The sequence below is a fragment of the Myxine glutinosa genome, chromosome 7, assembly GCF_964187855.1.
Source record: "Myxine glutinosa chromosome 7, kmMyxGlut1.1, whole genome shotgun sequence".
Lineage (NCBI taxonomy): Eukaryota > Metazoa > Chordata > Myxini > Myxiniformes > Myxinidae > Myxine > Myxine glutinosa.
This window is the reverse complement of record NC_136267.1, coordinates 147399713-147418355: the sequence shown is the minus strand read 5'-3', so window position 1 is coordinate 147418355 and position 18643 is coordinate 147399713. Positions and strand designations below refer to the sequence as shown.

Genomic DNA, 18643 nt, shown 5'->3' with positions numbered 1-18643 from the left:
GTAGGAGTGGGGGTCGCCGTGGCGGGACGTTGGCACCGGGGCGAAACGTTGGGCGGCCTCCTGGAAGTCCGTGCGCTGGCGCGCGGCAGACCAGGGGCTGGTGGCGTCGGGCACGAACTCGCCCGGGACGCAGAGAGTCTGGCCGTACACCAGCTCAGCGGTGGACGCCTGGAGGTCCTCCTTGGGGGCCGTGCGGAGGCCCAAAAGGACCCACGGGAGCCGGTCGGCCCACCCGTCGTCCTGGAGGCCGGCCATGAGTGCGGCCTTCATGGAGCGGTGAAACCGCTCACACAACCCGTTGGCTTGGGGGTGGTAGGCCGTGGTGCAGTGCAGAGTGACTCCCAACGAGCGGGCGACCGCGCCCCAAAGTTCGGACGTGAACTGTGGGCCGCGGTCGGACGAGATGTCCGCCGGTGCGCCGAAGCGCGCGACCCAGGTGGCGATGAACGCCTGCGCCACGTCGGCGGTGGTGGTGGAGGTGAGGGGCACGGCCTCTGGCCACCTGGCGGTCCTGTCCACCATGGTGAGCAGGTGGGTGAACCCCCGCGATGGGGGCAGGGGACCCACCAGGTCCACGTGGACGTGGTCGAAACGCCGCTCGGGCACGGTGAAAGGAGCCAACGGAGCCAGGGTGTGACGGTGGACCTTGGCCCGCTGGCAGGCTGTGCAGGCGTTGGCCCAGTCGCGGACGTCCCGTCGCAACCCGTGCCAGACGAAGCGTGCCGACACCAGCTTCTGGGACGCCTTCCGGCCTGGATGCAAGAGGTCGTGGAGGGAAGCGAAAATGCGGCGCCGCCAGGAGACCGGCACGACGGGGCGCGGTCGGCCCTGGGAGACGTCGCAAAGCAGGACCATGCCCGCGAAGGGGACGTCAGCCAAGCGGAGGCCCGAGTCTGCCACCCTGAGCGCCTGCACCGTGCCGTTGGTGGTCTGGTCCGTCGCCATCAGGGCAAAATCCACGCCGAGGTGGACGGCGTTGGCGCCGGCCCGAGAAAGGCAGTCGGCCACGGTGTTGTCTTTCCCGGCGACGTGCCGGATGTCCGTGGTGTATTCCGACACGGCGGAGAGGTGGCGCTGCTGGCGGGCCGACCACGGCTCCGTGACCTTGGCCATTGTGAAAATCAATGGCTTGTGGTCGACAAAGGCCGTTAATGGGCGGCCCTCCAGGAGGTGGCGAAAATGGCGGACGGCCAGGCACAGCCCGAGGAGCTCGCGGTCGAACGTGCTGTACTTCAGCTCGTTGGGCAGGAGTTGCCGGCTGAAGAACGCGAGCGGCTGCCAGGCCCCGTTCACCCATTGCTCATGGACTGCGCCCACGGCGTAGTCGGACGCGTCCGTGGTGAGGGCGATGGGGGCATGGGGTACCGGGTGGGCCAGCAGCGTGGCGTTGGCGAGGGCCCGTTTCGCGCCCACAAAAGCCGCGTCCATGTCCGTGGACCAGACGACGTCGTGCTTCGCTGGCTGGCCTCGGAGGGCGGCGTACAAGGGCCGCATGAGTTGCGCCGCTCGGGGCACGAAGCGGTGGTAGAAGTTCACCATCCCAAGGAACTCCTGCAGCGCCTTGACGGAGCGGGGGCGCGGGAAAGCGGCGATGGCCTCGACTTTGGCCGGCAGCGGCACAGCGCCGTGCCGGGTGATGCGGTGGCCCAAAAAGTCGATCGTCGCCGCACCAAAGAGACATTTGACCGGGTTGACAATCAAGCCGTGCTCGCGGAGGCGGCCGAAGAGCGTCCGGAGGTGGAGGAGGTGCTCGGCTCTGGACGTGCTGGCGAAGAGGATGTCATCCAGGTAGGTGAAGAGGAACGGCAGGTCACGCAGCACGCCGTCCATCAGGCGCTGCAACGCCTGCGCCACGTTTTTGAGGCCAAAGGGCATCCAGAGGAACTCAAAGAGGCCGAAAGGTGTGATCACGGCCGTCTTTGGGATGTCGGCCGGGCGGACGGGCACCTGGTGGTACCCCCGAATCAGGTCCACTTTAGAAAAAATGGTCCGCCCCGCCAACCGGGCGGAAAAATCCTGGATGTGTGGGACGGGGTACCTGTCGGGGTAGTGGCGTCGTTGAGGCGGTGGTAGTCGCCGCATGGCCGCCATCCGCCCCCCGGCTTCGGGATGATGTGCAACGGCGAGGCCCAGGCACTGCCGGAGCGCCGTACGATGCCGAGGCGCTCCAGCGCCGTGAACTCGGCCTTGGCGACGGCGATTTTGGCAGGGTCGAGATGGCGAGCCCGGGCGTACACCGGCGGGCCCGTAGTGGGGATGTGATGCTCGATGCCGTGCCTCACCGCGATGGCCGAAAACGTCGGCCGCGTGAGGGCTGGGAACTCCACGAGGAGACGTGCGAAGTCGTCCGCCAATGGGAGGGCGCAGGAAAACTCGGTGGGTGCGGCCCGGCTCAAGGCGCACGCCAGGGAGCTGAAAGTCTCGGCGTTGACGAGACGCCGGCGTTTCACGTCTACCAGCAGCCCGTGGGCGCACAAGAAATCGGCCCCGAGCAAAGCGATGGGGACGTCCGCCGTCACGAACTCCCAGTGAAAGAGCTGGCTGCCGAAGCGGAGGGCGACGGTGCATGGGCCGAAAGTGCGGATGGCGGAGCCGTTGGCCGCGACCAATGGGGGGCCGCAGACGGCAGCTCGCCTGTCCTCCGCCGAAGTGGGAATGATGCTCAGCTGGGCGCCGGTGTCGCAGAGGAAGCGCCGCCCCGACGCTCGGTCCGCGATGAACAGCAGGTTTCCGGAACGGCCGGCGTTCATTGCTGGGAGGGAATGCCGGCTCGCCCGTTTCCCGGGGTCGAACGTGCACGGGGGTCGGCATGATCGGGCCTGCCGCCCGAACCTGGCGTGGAAATAGCACCAGGCCGGGTCCGGCGGGGGCTCCGGTCGACGCGTCGGGACCGGGCGACGCGTCGTCGCCGCTGCCAGTCGTGCCGGCCCGGCGGTCTCCGGGAAGGAGACTGCGTCGCGGGCGTCGGGCGGGTGGGCGGGAAGGCTCCCGGGCGCCACCCCGACGAGCTGGCTCGCCGCTCCGGCGAGCTGGCTTGCCGAAGCGATCTTGTCGGCCTCCTTGGCGAGGTCGTGGGGGTTTACGATGGTCGTACCTGCCAGGGCGACCCGTACCGGGGCCGGGAGCTGGCGAAGAAAGAGCTCCTGAAACAGGAAATCCGAGGGGTGCTCGCCGAGCAACGCGAGCATGTAGTCCATGCGCTCAGACGGGCGCGTATCGCCGAGCTCCGGTAGGTCGAGCAGGCGTCATGCGCGCTCAGCCGGGGAAAGGGTGAACGCGCCCAGCAGAAGTGCCTTGATGGCATCGTACTTGCCGTCAGCGGGCGGGTACTGGAGGAAGCTCAGGCAGCGGGCGGCGGTCGCGGAGCCGAGCGCGGCGACCACGTAATGGTAGCGGGTGGCGTCCTCCGTGATGCCACGCAGGGCGAACTGGGAGTCCGCCTGCGCGAACCAGACGGCGGCATGTGCTTCCCACAAGGTGGGCAGCTTGAGGGACACTGCGGTGTCCATTGCCGTGTTGCAAATTCGGGGTCACCAGTGAAGGAGTCCGGACTCCAGCAGAATACGGATAAAAGGATGGCAAGGCACAAACTCGTCCGAGAAGATGTTTATTCGTAAAACCAACTCGGGAACACTGAAAAGCCCGTTTATCGGGCTGCCTTATAAAGCAAAACCAAAAACCGAAACCGAAAGCCACGCCTCTCAAGCGAGGCGTGCTTCGGTGGTCACGTGATCCACAGGTGTAGCTCATTATACCCGCACGCGCGGCACGCTTTGGCGGTCACGTGACCAGCCACTCTGGCGCCGGGGATCCCCGCCGGTGACGTCACCGGCTGGAGCAAGGAGATTCTGATGCCGGTCTTGCTTGGGGGACCCATGGGTCGCTACAATATCTATTTTGTAGGGTATCAAAGGATAGATTAGTGTCGAGGTGGTCTGAGCGTTTGGGTTCCCCTTTAGGGTCATATGTAGAGGTGTTGAAATGGCTTGAGCAGCAGTGAACCATGCCCTAAGGAAGACTTGAACAACACGATGCAGATGTCACAGTCCTCTTTCCAAACAAGTGAGCTTAAACTGTTTCAACATCCAGATCTTGAGGCCATATAATGCCTTGGCCATCCATCTTGCATGATACTGGGCCCTCTGGGTGCTAAATATCGCACTGCACGAAGACAGATGCCACCACGAAAGGTTCACCATATGAATAATATGCAGATGTCACGTGAGCCACAAGGTAAAACTTTAACTTCATTGAGCAACTGCTAAATTTTAATCGATATGGATAAAATTAGTTGTGAATCATTTATTTGTACATTATAACAAAACGTGGTGAGATTGCTGAAAATCTGAACTTCTAAAACTAGAATGGCACCTAGTATACTTCCGCCAGGCTGAACAGTTACGTTTTTGTATCCCACTGACAGGCCGGATCTGCATCAGGACCAGAACCCAAATCTAATTGTCTTGTTCTTGTCACTGCACCAACTCGTCCCCCTAGTTTTGTCATAACTCGTCAACAACTTTTTCAGATATCGTGCTATATTTCGTTTTTGGTCCCATCTCTGAATGGTGAAGAATCACATGAAAATAAAAAAACCTCTTGTATCTGTATTGAGATCTTCACCAAAATCGAATCAAGTCGTCCTCGTCACACTCACAACCTGCCCTCCAAGTTCCATCTGAATCCATCCACAATTTCTTGAGATTACGTGCTCACAGACAAACAGACAGGGGTGAAAAACGTAACAGCTGTCCACATCAGGTGGTGAAAGTAATAAGGACCACCCCGATCTGTCTCATGTTTCTGTTAACATCAATTGTTTTACAAAGGGTTGATTAAGAAGATATTCCTGCCGATCTCGGTGAATGTTAAGCCAAATGTTTATGGACTTCTTGCAGTAATAGTGTTCTGCACATGGAGTGATCCAATGTGCATCCTGTTGCTAAATTATAATTACCAAACTTTGACAAATGTTGGTGTAATTAATACGCATACACAGGGGGTTATATGTGAAGCGCATTCACAGTGTTTGCAGATTTTGTTACAGGATGGAGGTGGTGGGGTGGGGGTGGGTGGTGTGAGGGCACCACTTATGCTATGTGATATCACCTCTGATTTTTGTTTTATCTGTATGCAAGCTTACAGAGCTGTCAGATGTGTCATTTTGCCTGCAGAGATGCCTGTGAACAGTTTCGTATCAATTTCAGGTGAGTTACAGGTCGTTTTGACAGTGACATGTAACATAAGTGGTGCCCCCAGTTTGAAAATCTGCAAGCTCTGTGAATGCTTTCTCTGTGATCCTTCACCCCTCTTCCCTCCACGAGCCACACTCCACGTGCACACACTTTATTGTCCTCACACGTGTCAGTTTTATAGTCCTACGCAATGGAATGCATGAAGTAACTTCTATGGTCACCTTGTAATCTTGTAGTATGTTGATTTGTTTGTTTTTGAGTTGCCATTGCACAAGTTTACCTATTGGGTGAGTTAAAAATAACTATTTTCTCTTCATTGCAGTGAATTTTGGAGGATTGTTACTTCAAGCACTTCTAGAGCACTGGCCAAGAACACATGCAGGTCCTTTGGAGGAGGATGACATGGAGTTAAACCAAGGTAAAGAGGTAGTTATTGTGAATCACGAAAGCTTGATCATCCAATGATTCTCTCCAGGTATGGACTGAGGCAATGGAAAGTGAAATGATTGAAAGCCTCAGTAGGGATGCAGGGGCGTGGGGGTGGGGAGGGGACGTACTTGAATACATTCTGGTGCCATTTTCCAGAATGCCGCACCCAAATTCGCATTTCAACCTTGAATGCACATCTACATCACTTCTTTCTTTAACGGCCGCAATTATTCCCACCTTGTTGTGGGGTTGGCCGTGGGGAAAGTTTATAGCCCAAGTTTTTCACAAACTGGCTGACCAGACCTGATGTTCGACTAAGTAGTTGGAATAGGAATTTGGGCATGGTGCCTACCGATAGCTCGCCTACTCTTCGCGAAGGATACCGTGAGATCTTTAACTACCACAAACTAATGCCGGCAGATGGAATACCCAGTTTAACATCCAGCCGAGAGACGGCACTGATTAATCATCCAGCCTGCGAAACATCATGACAGCTTATAGCTGGGTCGGGATTCCAAACCAGGCCAAACGGCTTAGAGGCGACAGTGCGTATCTGTAGGCCATCCTGCCAGCCCAACCCTACCTCTACATCACTGAAGACCAGGTTTATTTTTCATGCTAAAGCAAAAACTATGGTTGAAATATTTTACTCGCACATTTGAAAGCCTCTGGTGGCCAATAATCTGGGTAGTGCGGCAAGTTTTAATCCCCACTTGTATTCCAGGTGTACAAAGCAACTTGTGAGGGCGGCTGCATTGCTCTAATATGTAGGAATCATCAGAGCAGTAATCTGGCGATGATGTTGTCACATAATGGCCTAGTATACAAAAATAGTGGAATGTTTAGCATACGCTAGTGAATGCGAGCAGATGGTAGACACAGCTTAACGTTTGTCAAACAGCACGTTCATTGTTGCAACAACCTACTTGTGAAGCACCAGGGTGAAATTTTGTAGTCTGGTTGGGAATCAAACCCAGACTAGACAGCTCAAAAGCGAATGCACTACTGCCGGGATATTCAGGTATCCCCGGAAGTTGGTACTTCAGAAGGTGCTCTCATGTGTTTGTAGGTTTTGTTTGTTTTATAATATATTTATATATATATATACATACATACATACATACATACATACATACATACATACATACATACATATATATATATATATATATATATTCATATATATATATATATACACATATATAATTATATATATATATACACATGTATATATAAATACAGACTTGGCATTTAATATGGAATTTTTTTTTTTCTTGACTTGGGTTTACTTTCTGAACTCGGTATATCAATCTCGTGAGTTTCTTTTACGCTTCGGTGATTTCTTTGTTAAAAGAACCATGTCACTGATTGTCTGTCGCAGCAAGAAGTGAATAACAGGATTATATCACAGGTGGCGTGACAAAATGTACGGACATGTACATTTGACGATTGGCTTCACAATCGGGTATATAAGGGTTGTTGCATTCTGTATTAGTGGAAAACAACTACTGCACGTCTACAAAAGTTATTGCCGCTTCCCCTGGAGATGGTCCGTCAACTCGACAATGCTGTTTGTCATTTAGTGGTGGCTTTATGAAATTCCGGCATGAAACCGTGCTATTGCTCGGCAGTATGGCATCACTCAAGGTCAGGTGTCAAAGATCCTGAAACGAAATGCTCAGAGGGGTGTCCCTATTCCAATACCGAGGTCAGGACGTCCCCGCAGAACCACAAGGAGGGATGATCGCCAGCTGCACCGGTTAGTCCGCAATGGCCGTACCAAATCAGCTAATCGGCTTAGGGCTGAGTGGCAGCAACTGCCAAATGTGCCTGTATCCAGAAGGCTAGTCAACCAACTACTGGTTCAAGCAGGCTATCGTGCCAGGCGTCCCCTGAGAAAGCCACGTCTGACCAGACAACACCGCCAGCGCCGATTGCAGTGGGCCAGAGAACACCGTCAATGGCAGCCAGGACACTGGAGTCACGTGATCTTCAGTGACAAGTCTAGATTTCTGGTCTATTGTCAATATGGCCGCGTCCGAGTGCGCTGTCAAGTGCATGAAGCCTACAACGAAGATTGTATAGTGCCAAGAGTCCAAGCTGGAGGTGGTGGGGTGACCGTTTGGGCTGCTTTTCATGCAGGGGGCAAAACTGACCTGGTTGTTCTAAATGGAAACCTGAACCAGTTCAAGCACAGGGCCATTCTGGAAGAAACATTGCTTCCATTTGTTCGTGCAGCCTTTCGAGGAAACTTTGTCTTCCAAGATGACAATGCACGGCCTCATCGTGATCGCATGATCCAACACTTTCTTGCTGACCGTGATGTAGAGCATATGGAGTGGCCTGCCATGTCCCCGGATATCAATCTGATAGAGAACTTCTGGGCAGAATTAACGCATCAAATCGACAACTTGGACGAGCAGCCTGCCTCTGTGCATGAATTGCAGCAGGCTATTGTCACTGCATCGCAAGCCATTCCTGTCCAAACCTTGGCAAATCTCGTGAACAGCATGCCTCAACGTGTACGTGCTCTCCTGAATGCTCGTGGGGTTACACGAAGTACTGTTGAAATTTTTTTTTGACTAATGTGCAAAAGAAAGAGATACTTCTGGAAAACGCACAGAAGTTTAACACAGTACTGTCCATGAATTGAGTTCGATATCAGTTTACATCACTTTCAAGGATCAATTTATTTGCTTCGAAATGTCAAATGTGGTGTTTGTTTCTTTTAAAGGTCACATTAGCAAAATCTAGAATAATTTCAACATAATTCCAATTAACTTTTGGTTCTAAGTCATCTTGAAAAGTAAGTTCACCCCCACAAAAAAAATATTCCATATTAAATGCCAAGTCTGTGTGTGTGTATATATATATACAGGGTCCGTCAGGGAGGTGTGACGACTTTCAGAAAACTCGTACACAGTTATTTTTCGTCGAATTTCAATTTTTATTTTTTTTGAAGACTACATATATAATGCCATGTAATACACTGTAACAAAGACATTTAAAAAATGTAATTCATGTTTGAAAAATGACCATCTAAATGGCGGCCGTTCTTGTCCAAGCATTCTTGCAGACGCGCGGAAAAGTTCCAGCATTTCTCAGCACAGCAGCATCCCTCAGCAGTTCCAGCATTCTTTCTGTGAACGTAAACCACCGTACGAAATCATTCTGCTGCAGTTCTTGAACCACCATGATTTTGTACGCGTGATAATGAAGGTCAAGTGCAAAATTCTACAAACTGATCTGTCTGACATCCGTAGAGCGCGAGTGTGCCGTACCTCTGACCGACGAGGGCTGGCCTCCACAGCTTGTCGAACCCTTTCGATGTTTTCCGGGATCCGAACGGTTCGATCACCTCCCCGAGCTGCTCCCGGCCTCACAGATCCAGTTGTCCTGAAGTTTTTTTACCCACTTCGATATTGTGTTTCGAGACGGAACGGCGCCACGTCGACCAACATTGAAGTGAGTACGAAATCTGCGCTGTGTAAGCACCACCGAACTACCCGTTTGAATAAACGTATCAACAATAAAGACGCGATGTTCAATCGTCCACAGCTCCATGGCTACTGAAATGGCGCCTAACAACGAGTAACCAACAGCCATCACGCATGCGCTAGACCCCCCACTTGCATTGTTATACCCAATTCAAACATGAATTACATTTTTTAAATGTCTTTGTCACAGTGTATTATATGGCATTATATATGTAGTCTTTTAAAAAAATAAAAATTGAAATTCGACTAAAAATAACTGTGTACGAGTTTTCTGAAAATCGTCACACCTCCCAGCCGGACCCTATATATATATATATGTTAGCCATTAGGGTTAAAACCCCATGCCTCAATTGATCATAACATCTGAAATTATATATTGTGCTTCTGAAAACTGATTTGAACTCAGCTGCAGTGGTGGGTGGACAAAATGTGGTTTCCAGGCTCGAGGTGCAGGATACAGGAAAAACCTGCGCAGTAAATAAGTCCTTGAATGTATGTGCCAGACAGAGACAAGGAGCCCCCAACCCACGTACAGGGAAAAACATGTTGCCAAACGCCTTCTTCACAAAGGGAATAATTAATTATATATCTTTGTAGTTTTCAGTATGTCTCCTAAATCAAGGACGTAACCAACCTCGGGAGAAATATAGACATTACATATCCTTTGATTGTTATGTATTCAGTATGTGTATTCAGTCATTAATCTACTATTATGCCTAGTGTCAAGAAAACCATTGAAGGTATTATGAGAACGTTTCCTTCGGCCTGCGCTCGGGTCTGATGTGTTTAGATAAAGAGCCAGAAGAGGTCACCCTATCCTATGCTTACATCTTTTCAGTCTAAGTTTGGCCTTCTGCAGGAAGGGACGATGGTGGGAGGGGTCTTTACGGCCCGATTTCTATTGTCTTTAGCGCAGACTCTTATCTGATACTTTAGCTATATATGAAATGCCTTTTCGCTGATTTTGCAGCGAGTGTCTTGGAAATGCCTGCTGCGTGTCATGCAGTGCAGTTTTGAGCCTTGCTCCACATTGTGTGTTTGTAATCGATTTCATTAAACATTGCTGCTCTGAACCTTCTTCTTCTTCCTTCCCTTGAGGTCACAGACCAACAACCTGGTGGCAGCGGTGGGATCATCCAGGTGTGCAGACGAGGTGGACCCTCACGTTCCAGGTCGGGCAGGAGGCCCTGCCGGCCGGCACCAATTGGATTGGGTAAGCGCTTTTGCACATCGAAATTGAAAGCCTCCTGCCTTACTTTGGATGTGTGGACCTCTGTCGACTGTATTACCTGGCTTGTATTCCGAACCATATTTCGTTTAAACCAGAGCAGTAGTGGGTAACGAATCGATTATATAGGGCGCCCGAGGTAAGGAGGGATACCCCTCAGGTAAGACCCCTGCTTTGGAAGCAGGTAGACCACTATGTGGGTGATGTGGGTGATAGATAATAGGTGTTAAGTTTACTCCGGCGTGAGAACTGTGTTTAAGGTTAGAGATCGGGGGGCGACCCGATCTTAGGACTACCAGGAGGGACTAACCCAAAGAAGGTAGGAAGATGGGGAATAAGGTAGGAAAGGAGGGAGAGCCTTTGAAGAACACTCCAGCGTTTTACATGTTAAGAGTACATGGGTATGCTGCTTTGCAACCGGGCAAAGCATGGAATGTATTGACCAAGGGTCTGAGTGCACCTTGGCCAGAGGAAGGGTCATTTGCAATAGACAAGTTGGATGTGCTATATGGGGCTTTAGATGCCCTAGAGAAGAAGAAGAAGAATCTCCCACCTGATTCATGGAAGGTCTATAGTTGGTGGAAGGAGGAGGCCTTGAAGAGACAGGCAGCCTCCAAACAAGCGAGTTTGCGAGGAGAGTTGGGGAAATATCAGGATGAGCGAAAACAGGGTCGAAAGAAGCAGGATAAACAGATGAAGGCGCTTGTGGCGCAGACAAGCCAGAGGCTAATGGTAGCCCGGATTAATTCCGGTGAGGATGAACAGGATGAAGAAGATGAAATCCCTGTTTCCTATTCCCCCCATGGTCCAGTCCCAGGATCTAAGGCACGTACCCGACACCAGGGCGCTGTAGGGGAAACAAATGGGAGACCCCCTCGAGTCCAAAAGACCCCACAACCATCAGCCCCTCAGGTCGAGGACGATGGAGATAGTGGCACAGATACCCCGGGGTTTCCGCCCCCGATAGGTCCAGGTCGCAAAGTATACCCTTCACTAGTGGAGTATCAGGCACCAGTGGAACGTGCGATAGAAATAAAGGGGGTGTTCCCCATGCGATGCGCAGGGATAGATGCAAACGGTGCCATAGTAAGGGTACGGGTGCCATGGAAGGAATCTGATTTAACGGCCATGCAAAGGAGGGTTCAGGAAATGTTAATTGACCAACCCATGGAGATAATACCCTTGCTTCGCGACTGGATTACAGAGGATGCCCCGGATTGGAGAGACATTTGTCATTTGGGAGCATCCATATTGCCACCAAAGGTATGGGCAAAGGCTAAAACCCTCTCACTATGGCCAATAGACGACCCCATGGCTCGGGTGCCACCCATGGCTGGAAACGATTGGGCCATTTTGAAAAATCATCTCCTGACCAACATTGGCAATGCGCTAACGCCACCTGGAGGACCAGATTGGGGAAAAATTGGCAACATAAAGCAAAAGACAGGAGAATCAATCGGCGATTACCGAGAGAGAATAGAAAAAGCAATAGCTCGATGGGGTGGATTAGGATTAATCCAAGTTGAGGACCTACCCGCTCCCCTGGTGAACAATTATCTAGTAGAAGGACTTCGGCCCGCACTGAAGAAACAAGTGCACGCCGTCCTCTTCGGTTGGAAAGGAATGGGGACCAATGAATTATGTACGAAACTCGAACAATGTCCGGGCTCCTCCTCGGAGGAAAAGAAGGAAATTAAGGAGGAAATGTTGCAGATGTTGGTAAGGGAAAAATTGGCCCAGCAACAAGCAACAAGAACAACGGGGAGCAAGAAGAAGAAACAAAAGGGGGCAGAAATAATGGGAAGTGACAGTGAGAGTGGGTCAAGTGATGACGAGACACTCGGTCCGGCACTGCAGGCAGCTGTGATGCAAGTACCCCGGGGACCACAAGGACCTAGTGGGCCAGGGAATCAGACTTGGGGACAACCCCAACATCTCCAGCAACCCCAACAACCCCAATGGGCCGCTCCACCATGTTCTGTGCTAGGTCCCCCGCCGGCCTATTGGCCACCGCAAACACCCATGCCAGGATGGGCACCGCAATGGGGACCCTCCAATATGGGCCCCACCCCATGGGTTTCCCCCAATTCGGGCATGCCATACGGGCCTTGTGCCCCGGGCCAGCAGATGCCGAGGGGAGGGCAAGGGCGCCCACCTCCCTACAAAGGGGGGCGAAGGCCAAACCAACAAAACCAACAGGGGGTTCCAGGACAGGGACCCCCAGGGAGAGGGGCATGCTTCGAATGTGGGCAAATTGGCAACAGCTGTTTAAAACAGCTGTTCACCACCATCTCTTATCTTCCCCCATCCAAAACCTTGATCTTTTCTACCCCCGCTAATTCACCCCAGATCCACCTTGTTTGAAATTCCAACTTCTTTCCTGGAAGTCCTGGCCGTGTCCATGTTTTATACCTCTCCCACCCCCCTTCCCATGCTCCCCCTCAAAGCCCTTGCCCTCTCTCAGATCTCTCGATGTCTCCATGTCTCTCGGTTCCTGCTCTCAAATGTTGTGTTTGTGTCCTTCCCCCTCTCTCCCCATCTTGTCTACCGCTCCCGATGTTATATGTTTTTGTGTCGGGTTGTCTTTCTGTGTGATTAATGTTCGCTCTTTCACGAGCCTCGATCTTGTATACAAAAAAAAAAAAAAAAAAAAAAAAAAAAAATGGGCCACTGGAGACGGGATTGTCCAAATTGTCCAAGGGGACCACGAGGGCCCCAGGGACAGCAAGGGCCGTCATATGGAAACGCCTATTGACGGGACGAATGCGGGCCGCCAAAGGAATGTCCATTGATAACGATGACCCCAGATGAGGAACCGACCTTGACGTTAGATGTAAATGGACAGCCACTAGAGTTCTTAGTGGATACTGGTGCGACTCGCAGTTCTATCAATAAGGGACAACTACCTACCTTGAAACCCACACACAAGAGCGTCCAAATCCAGGGCGTTTCGGGAAAATTAGAAGCTCTCCCCGTATCAAAAGAAGCCCGAGTAATGTTCGGACCACTAGAAGCTAAGCATGCATTTCTCATGACCACTACTGCCCCAACTAATTTACTAGGACGGGATTTGCTGTGTCGATTAGGTTGTAACATTGCGTGTACCAAAGAAGGCGTATACGTCGACGTCGGAGAATCGAATCGCGATCTGTTAATGATGGCATTACAGCGAGCCGGCCCCACCGTGTATTGGTGGCGGTTGGAGGAAGGGGCTCTAGCAACATGGACCCAGGTAATCGACACGATTGGCGCGCAGACGCAGGAAATCCGCGAGTGGCTAGAAGAACACCACATAGCTACAAAATTGAAATACAACCCGCCGCACTGTACCGCATGTTATGACGCGACTGGGAGCGATGATTATTATTTAGACATGGTTGCGGCAGCCTTAGGGGAAACCTCTGATCTTCAATTATCACACATATGGATTGGCCGAGAGGGAATTGGAATTGCGGTAACCTTGTCGCCGCGGCAGAGATCAAAGGCTAAGTATCCCAAGGGGACGGTAGCGCATGTTACCCTTAGCACCGCCAGAGGATGGCCACCCGAGAGCATTGGATGGATGATGGACCGACTGCGGAAAACGCCAGTAAGGTGTCGATACGATGTTGAACACCGAACGGTCCATGTATTGGACAACAACGAAGGGTTCATAATCAATATGGCACCTCAGGACAGACGAGTTAGATTTGAGATGGTGGAACTACCACCCAAAGCGGCACACATGGTTAGAGCGGTCCCCACGACCCCAGGGGACTCCGATGGGTTGCTCGACACCGTTACCCCCGACACTATGGGCGCAATACGAGAATGAAGTAGGGCGCATTAGGGATGCACCCCCGTTGGTGATTCCAATTAAGGAAGGGATACCTTTACCACACATTCGGCAGTACCCACTGCGGCACGAGGCCGACGCAGGCATTTTTCCCGTGATAGAATCGCTCGTGAAGCAGGGAATAATAATCGAAACTAACAGCCCATGTAACACCCCAGTTTTCCCAGTGCCAAAACCAATGACAGGAAAGTGGCGATTTGTGCAGGATTTGCGGGAGATTAACAAAATAATTCAGGGTATCCATCCGGTTGTACCAAATGCAGAAGTTCTGATGACTTCCATTCCGCCAGAGGCTACACATTTTACAGTCATAGATTTGTGTTCTGCCTTCTTTTCAGTGCCAATAGCTCCAGAGTCCCAGTACCTCTTCGCTTTCACCTTTAGGGGGCGCCAATTCACCTGGACAGTGCTTCCGCAGGGTTTCGCAAATAGCCCCACCTTGTTTTCACGGGCGCTGCACCGCGATCTCGCGGATGTCCAGTTGGAAGGCGGCTCGGTGCTGTTGCAGTACATCGACGACTTATTAATCTGCTCTCCATCCAAGGCAGCCTGCGAGACGGATTCACTAGCGCTGTTAAATGCGCTCGCCGAGAAAGGCCACAAGGTAGGCCGGGAGAAATTGCAATTTGTGCGGGAGATAGTTACATACTTGGGACACGCGATTTCGCATGGGAAACGTGAGCTCAACGCAAGCCGGGTCACTGCCATCATGGAAACCCCGTTGCCTTGTACACAAAGGGAGGTGTTGCGATTTTTGGGAATGGCAGGGTACTGTCGTACATGGATAATTGACTATGCGTTACTAGCAAAACCTCTGTATGAGGCGACGAAAAACGACCAGCCACGGATAGTGAACTGGACTGACAATCGAATACGCTGCTACGAAGGGCTCAAACGAGCCCTAGTAACGGCCCCAACCTTGGGCCTTCCCGACTATAAAAAGCCCTTCACCCATTTCACCCATGCAGCAGTAGCCCATTCGCGCAATCCGTGTTAACTCAGACTCATGGAGATAAGGAACGTCCGGTAGCCTATTTCAGCAAAAAGCTTGATGCGGTAGAACAAGGCCTTCCGCTGTGCTTACAAGCCGTGGCGGCTGCCCGATACGCAGTTGAGCGGACGGCCGACATAGTAATGGGACATGCGGTCCTTTTACAGGTACCGCATTGTGTTCATACGCTACTACAACAGCGAAACACACAGCACCTCACAGCCACTCGACTGATGCAGTACGAAACGGCATTAATTATGGCACCTAACGTAACAGTGATGCGGTGCACTGTTCTTAACCCAGCGACACTTTTGCCGACAAAGGAGGAGGGAATCCCGCACGTTTGTACGGACGTGGTCCAGTTAATATCGACGGTAAGGCCTGACCTACAGGACACTCCGCTACAGGAAGCCGATCACACTTATTACGTCGATGGTTCAGCCAAACGGGCATGGGACGGATCCCTGTTATCTGGGTATGCAGTATGCTCGGATACAGAGACGGTCGAAAGCGGCCGCCTCCCGCCCACCTGGTCAGCACAACAAGCTGAACTGTACGCACTCACGAGGGCGTGCGAAGTAAGCGAGGAAAAGGCAGTCACAATTTATACAGACTCGGCATACGCACACGGAGTGGTCCACGACAAAGGGGCCATATGGAAAATGAGAGGGTTCCTCACTTCAGCGGGAGCACTCATTAAAAATGGGGACTTAGTGCGAGATCTGCTTCATAGTATTATGCTACCCCGTGAAATAGCTGTAGTTAAATGCCGAGGTCACCAGCGTACAGACGACGCTGTGGCCCGTGGAAACGCCCGAGCCGATGAAGCAGCAGGACAAGCGGCAAACCAACAGGTTGGGTATAATATGCCAGTAGTTACGCGCAAACAGGGCGCTAAAGCGCCCGCCCAGGTAGACGTTCCGACACCCGCACCTACAGAGCTCGATGTAATACAATTACAAGCCGCGGCCTCGAACGTAGAACATCAAGATTGGATTAAATTAGGAGCTCAGCGCCCCGCGGAAGGAAAAATGTGGACAATTAACGACAAACCCGTGGCACCGCGAGCTTTATTGCCATGGTTGGCACGCATGGCGCATCAAAATGGCCATGTGTGCCATAGGGGGGTGATGAGGCAGGTCACTTCCACCTGGGCAGCACCAGGCCTTTCGGCTGTGGTTACCATGGTCTGTCGCTCGTGCGCTATATGTCAACGACACAATAGGGGGGCTCCCCCCAGGCGCCGCCACAACGCGGGCCACCCGGCTCCGGTCGGGCCGTTCTGTCATATCCAATTCGATTTTTTCAATTTACCGCCTTGTATGTCTTTTAAGCATGTACTGGTAGTGGTGGACATGTTCACCAAGTGGGTAGAGGCCTACCCATGCGTCAAGGCTGACGCTATAACGGTGGCCAAGTGCCTTTTGCGGCACTTCATATGTCGATTCGGAGTCCCGCAGAAAGTGTCGTCCGATCAGGGCGGGCACTTCACAGGGGACGTCATCAAGGCCGTGTTAAAGGCCTTGGGGGTGATACAGTCGTTCCACTGTGTTTACCACCTGCAATCGGCGGGACTTGTAGAACGAACAAACGGCACACTGAAAGGTAAGCTGGCAAAGATTTGCGATGAGACAGGCCTCAAGTGGCCGGAGGCCCTTCCGTTAGCTTTAATGAGCGTGCGCTCCACTCCAGGGCGCACCACTGGTCTCTCTCCGCACGAGATATTGATGGGTCGGCCCATGAGTTTGCCGGTATCGGCGCCAGTGGATATGGCAGCACTTGAATTACCTATTATGGATGACATGCTTTTAAAGTTTTGCATAGGTCTGTCCCATGTGGCGCGCAGCATACATGAACGTGTTCGGGAGGCCCTGCCGGAGCCAACAAGCAAGCCTATCCACACCTTCGAGGCAGGAGATTACGTGCTGGTGAAGCATTTCACCCGTAAGACTGCGCTCGAACCAAGGTGGACGGGGCCGTTCCAAGTTCTCCTGACCACACCAACAGCGGTGTTTTGTGAGGGCAAGTCGTCCTGGGTACATGCCACGCATTGTAAGTTGGCCATACCCACAAACACAGACACCACAAACGCACCACCACAGATCGAGGATGCCGCACCACCGCCTGTTAGGGGTGGCGATCACACTTAGTTTAATATACCGCTTTGCCAGCACTGCACCTGCCGTGTCACGCCTCAAGTGGGGGGACATGAGGGCATGGGCGAACACGGAGACATATACATATGGCGACCAAACCGTTAAGGTCCACCGGCAGAGAGTTATCTGGGGTCAGAAGATAAATATACCCTGCTGCCCTGTAAAGGAAGACGAATGGACACAGATAATGTGGAGGGCGTTGTACACAGACTCACATGGCAGGAAGACAGGTTTTGCTGCCCTCAGTTGTATGAAGCAAGCGCCACAAAGAGGCGGCACGCCAATAGTAAACATGGCCAGGGCAGGATACAAATGGGGAAAGGACTCGAACAATTTAACCACGCATGTATTACTGAACAGCGACACTACCTTGTTATTACAATGTGAATTTATGACCTCACAGAGCTCCCCCTACGCCTATAGGCCACCATGCATCTCACATATATTGACTCCGCACCCACGGATCGAAAGCAAGAAAAAGCCAAAGGAAAACACGTATTGGACAGTGACCCGTGCAATGGCGAAGGTGCAAAACCGATCACGTTGTTGGGTGTGTATGCATTTTCCTCACACCAGTACGACAGGAATAGAAATGGTAGTACTGCCCCTGTCCCTACGAGATATGTGCTCAGGACCCTTGCGTACCCCATGTCTGACCACAACCTTGGAGCTGATAGGCCCAAAACCCCCAGCAGTGTGTTCTCGGGAGTTTCGATATACCCCACCCATTAAGCAGGCTTTGTTAGACAAACCACCTGATCCAGTCTGGGTGACAGAGCAAAAGGGACGGGTGTGTCTTATAGGAAAGGGACACGTTCAGATGGGAACCTCGAAATGCACCCATACCCTGCCATCCGCTAATCTGCCATCCGACGCCAGAGGGAGACAAAAGGGAGGCCCCCTTGTAATAACCATAGATGACCAGGCCCAGCATAACGTAACCAAGCTAACAATATCTTGGGGAGCACCAAGCGCCACCCGCGTTGAAATTAGTAAGTGCATGGCCTCGGCCCTTATCCCACCCCATGGAGTGATGTTTATTTGCGGAAATAAGGCATATCCATACCTACCCGAACAGTGGGGAGGGACTTGTTATCTGGGATCCATCTTTCCCAAGGTGAATTTGGTAAATCATTTTAATGAAACAGGGTACGCCCCTACCCACGAGAGGAAGAAACGATTCTCTCTTTGGAACCCGGATGGAACAGTAAGATTGGATGGACGTTGGTGGCAGGTCCTACTAGGAGCATTTTTTCCCCAGGCGGGAGTGACTATGAATAGTTGGCGAATAGATAGTCTTGCCTTAGTAATG

At 52.1% G+C, this 18643-nt stretch overlaps 1 protein-coding gene across 1 annotated transcript in view; it reads left to right on the top strand.

Moving 5' to 3' along the window:
* The window catches only part of LOC137415617 (WD repeat-containing protein 48-like), a 50104-nt gene that overhangs the window by 12468 nt on the left and 18993 nt on the right, over window positions 1–18643 (top strand). The window contains exons 4-5 of the mRNA XM_078782757.1: window positions 5139–5207; window positions 5518–5613. Coding sequence (XP_078638883.1) covers window positions 5139–5207; window positions 5518–5613 — 165 coding nt within the window. The remainder of the gene's footprint in view (window positions 1–5138; window positions 5208–5517; window positions 5614–18643) is intronic.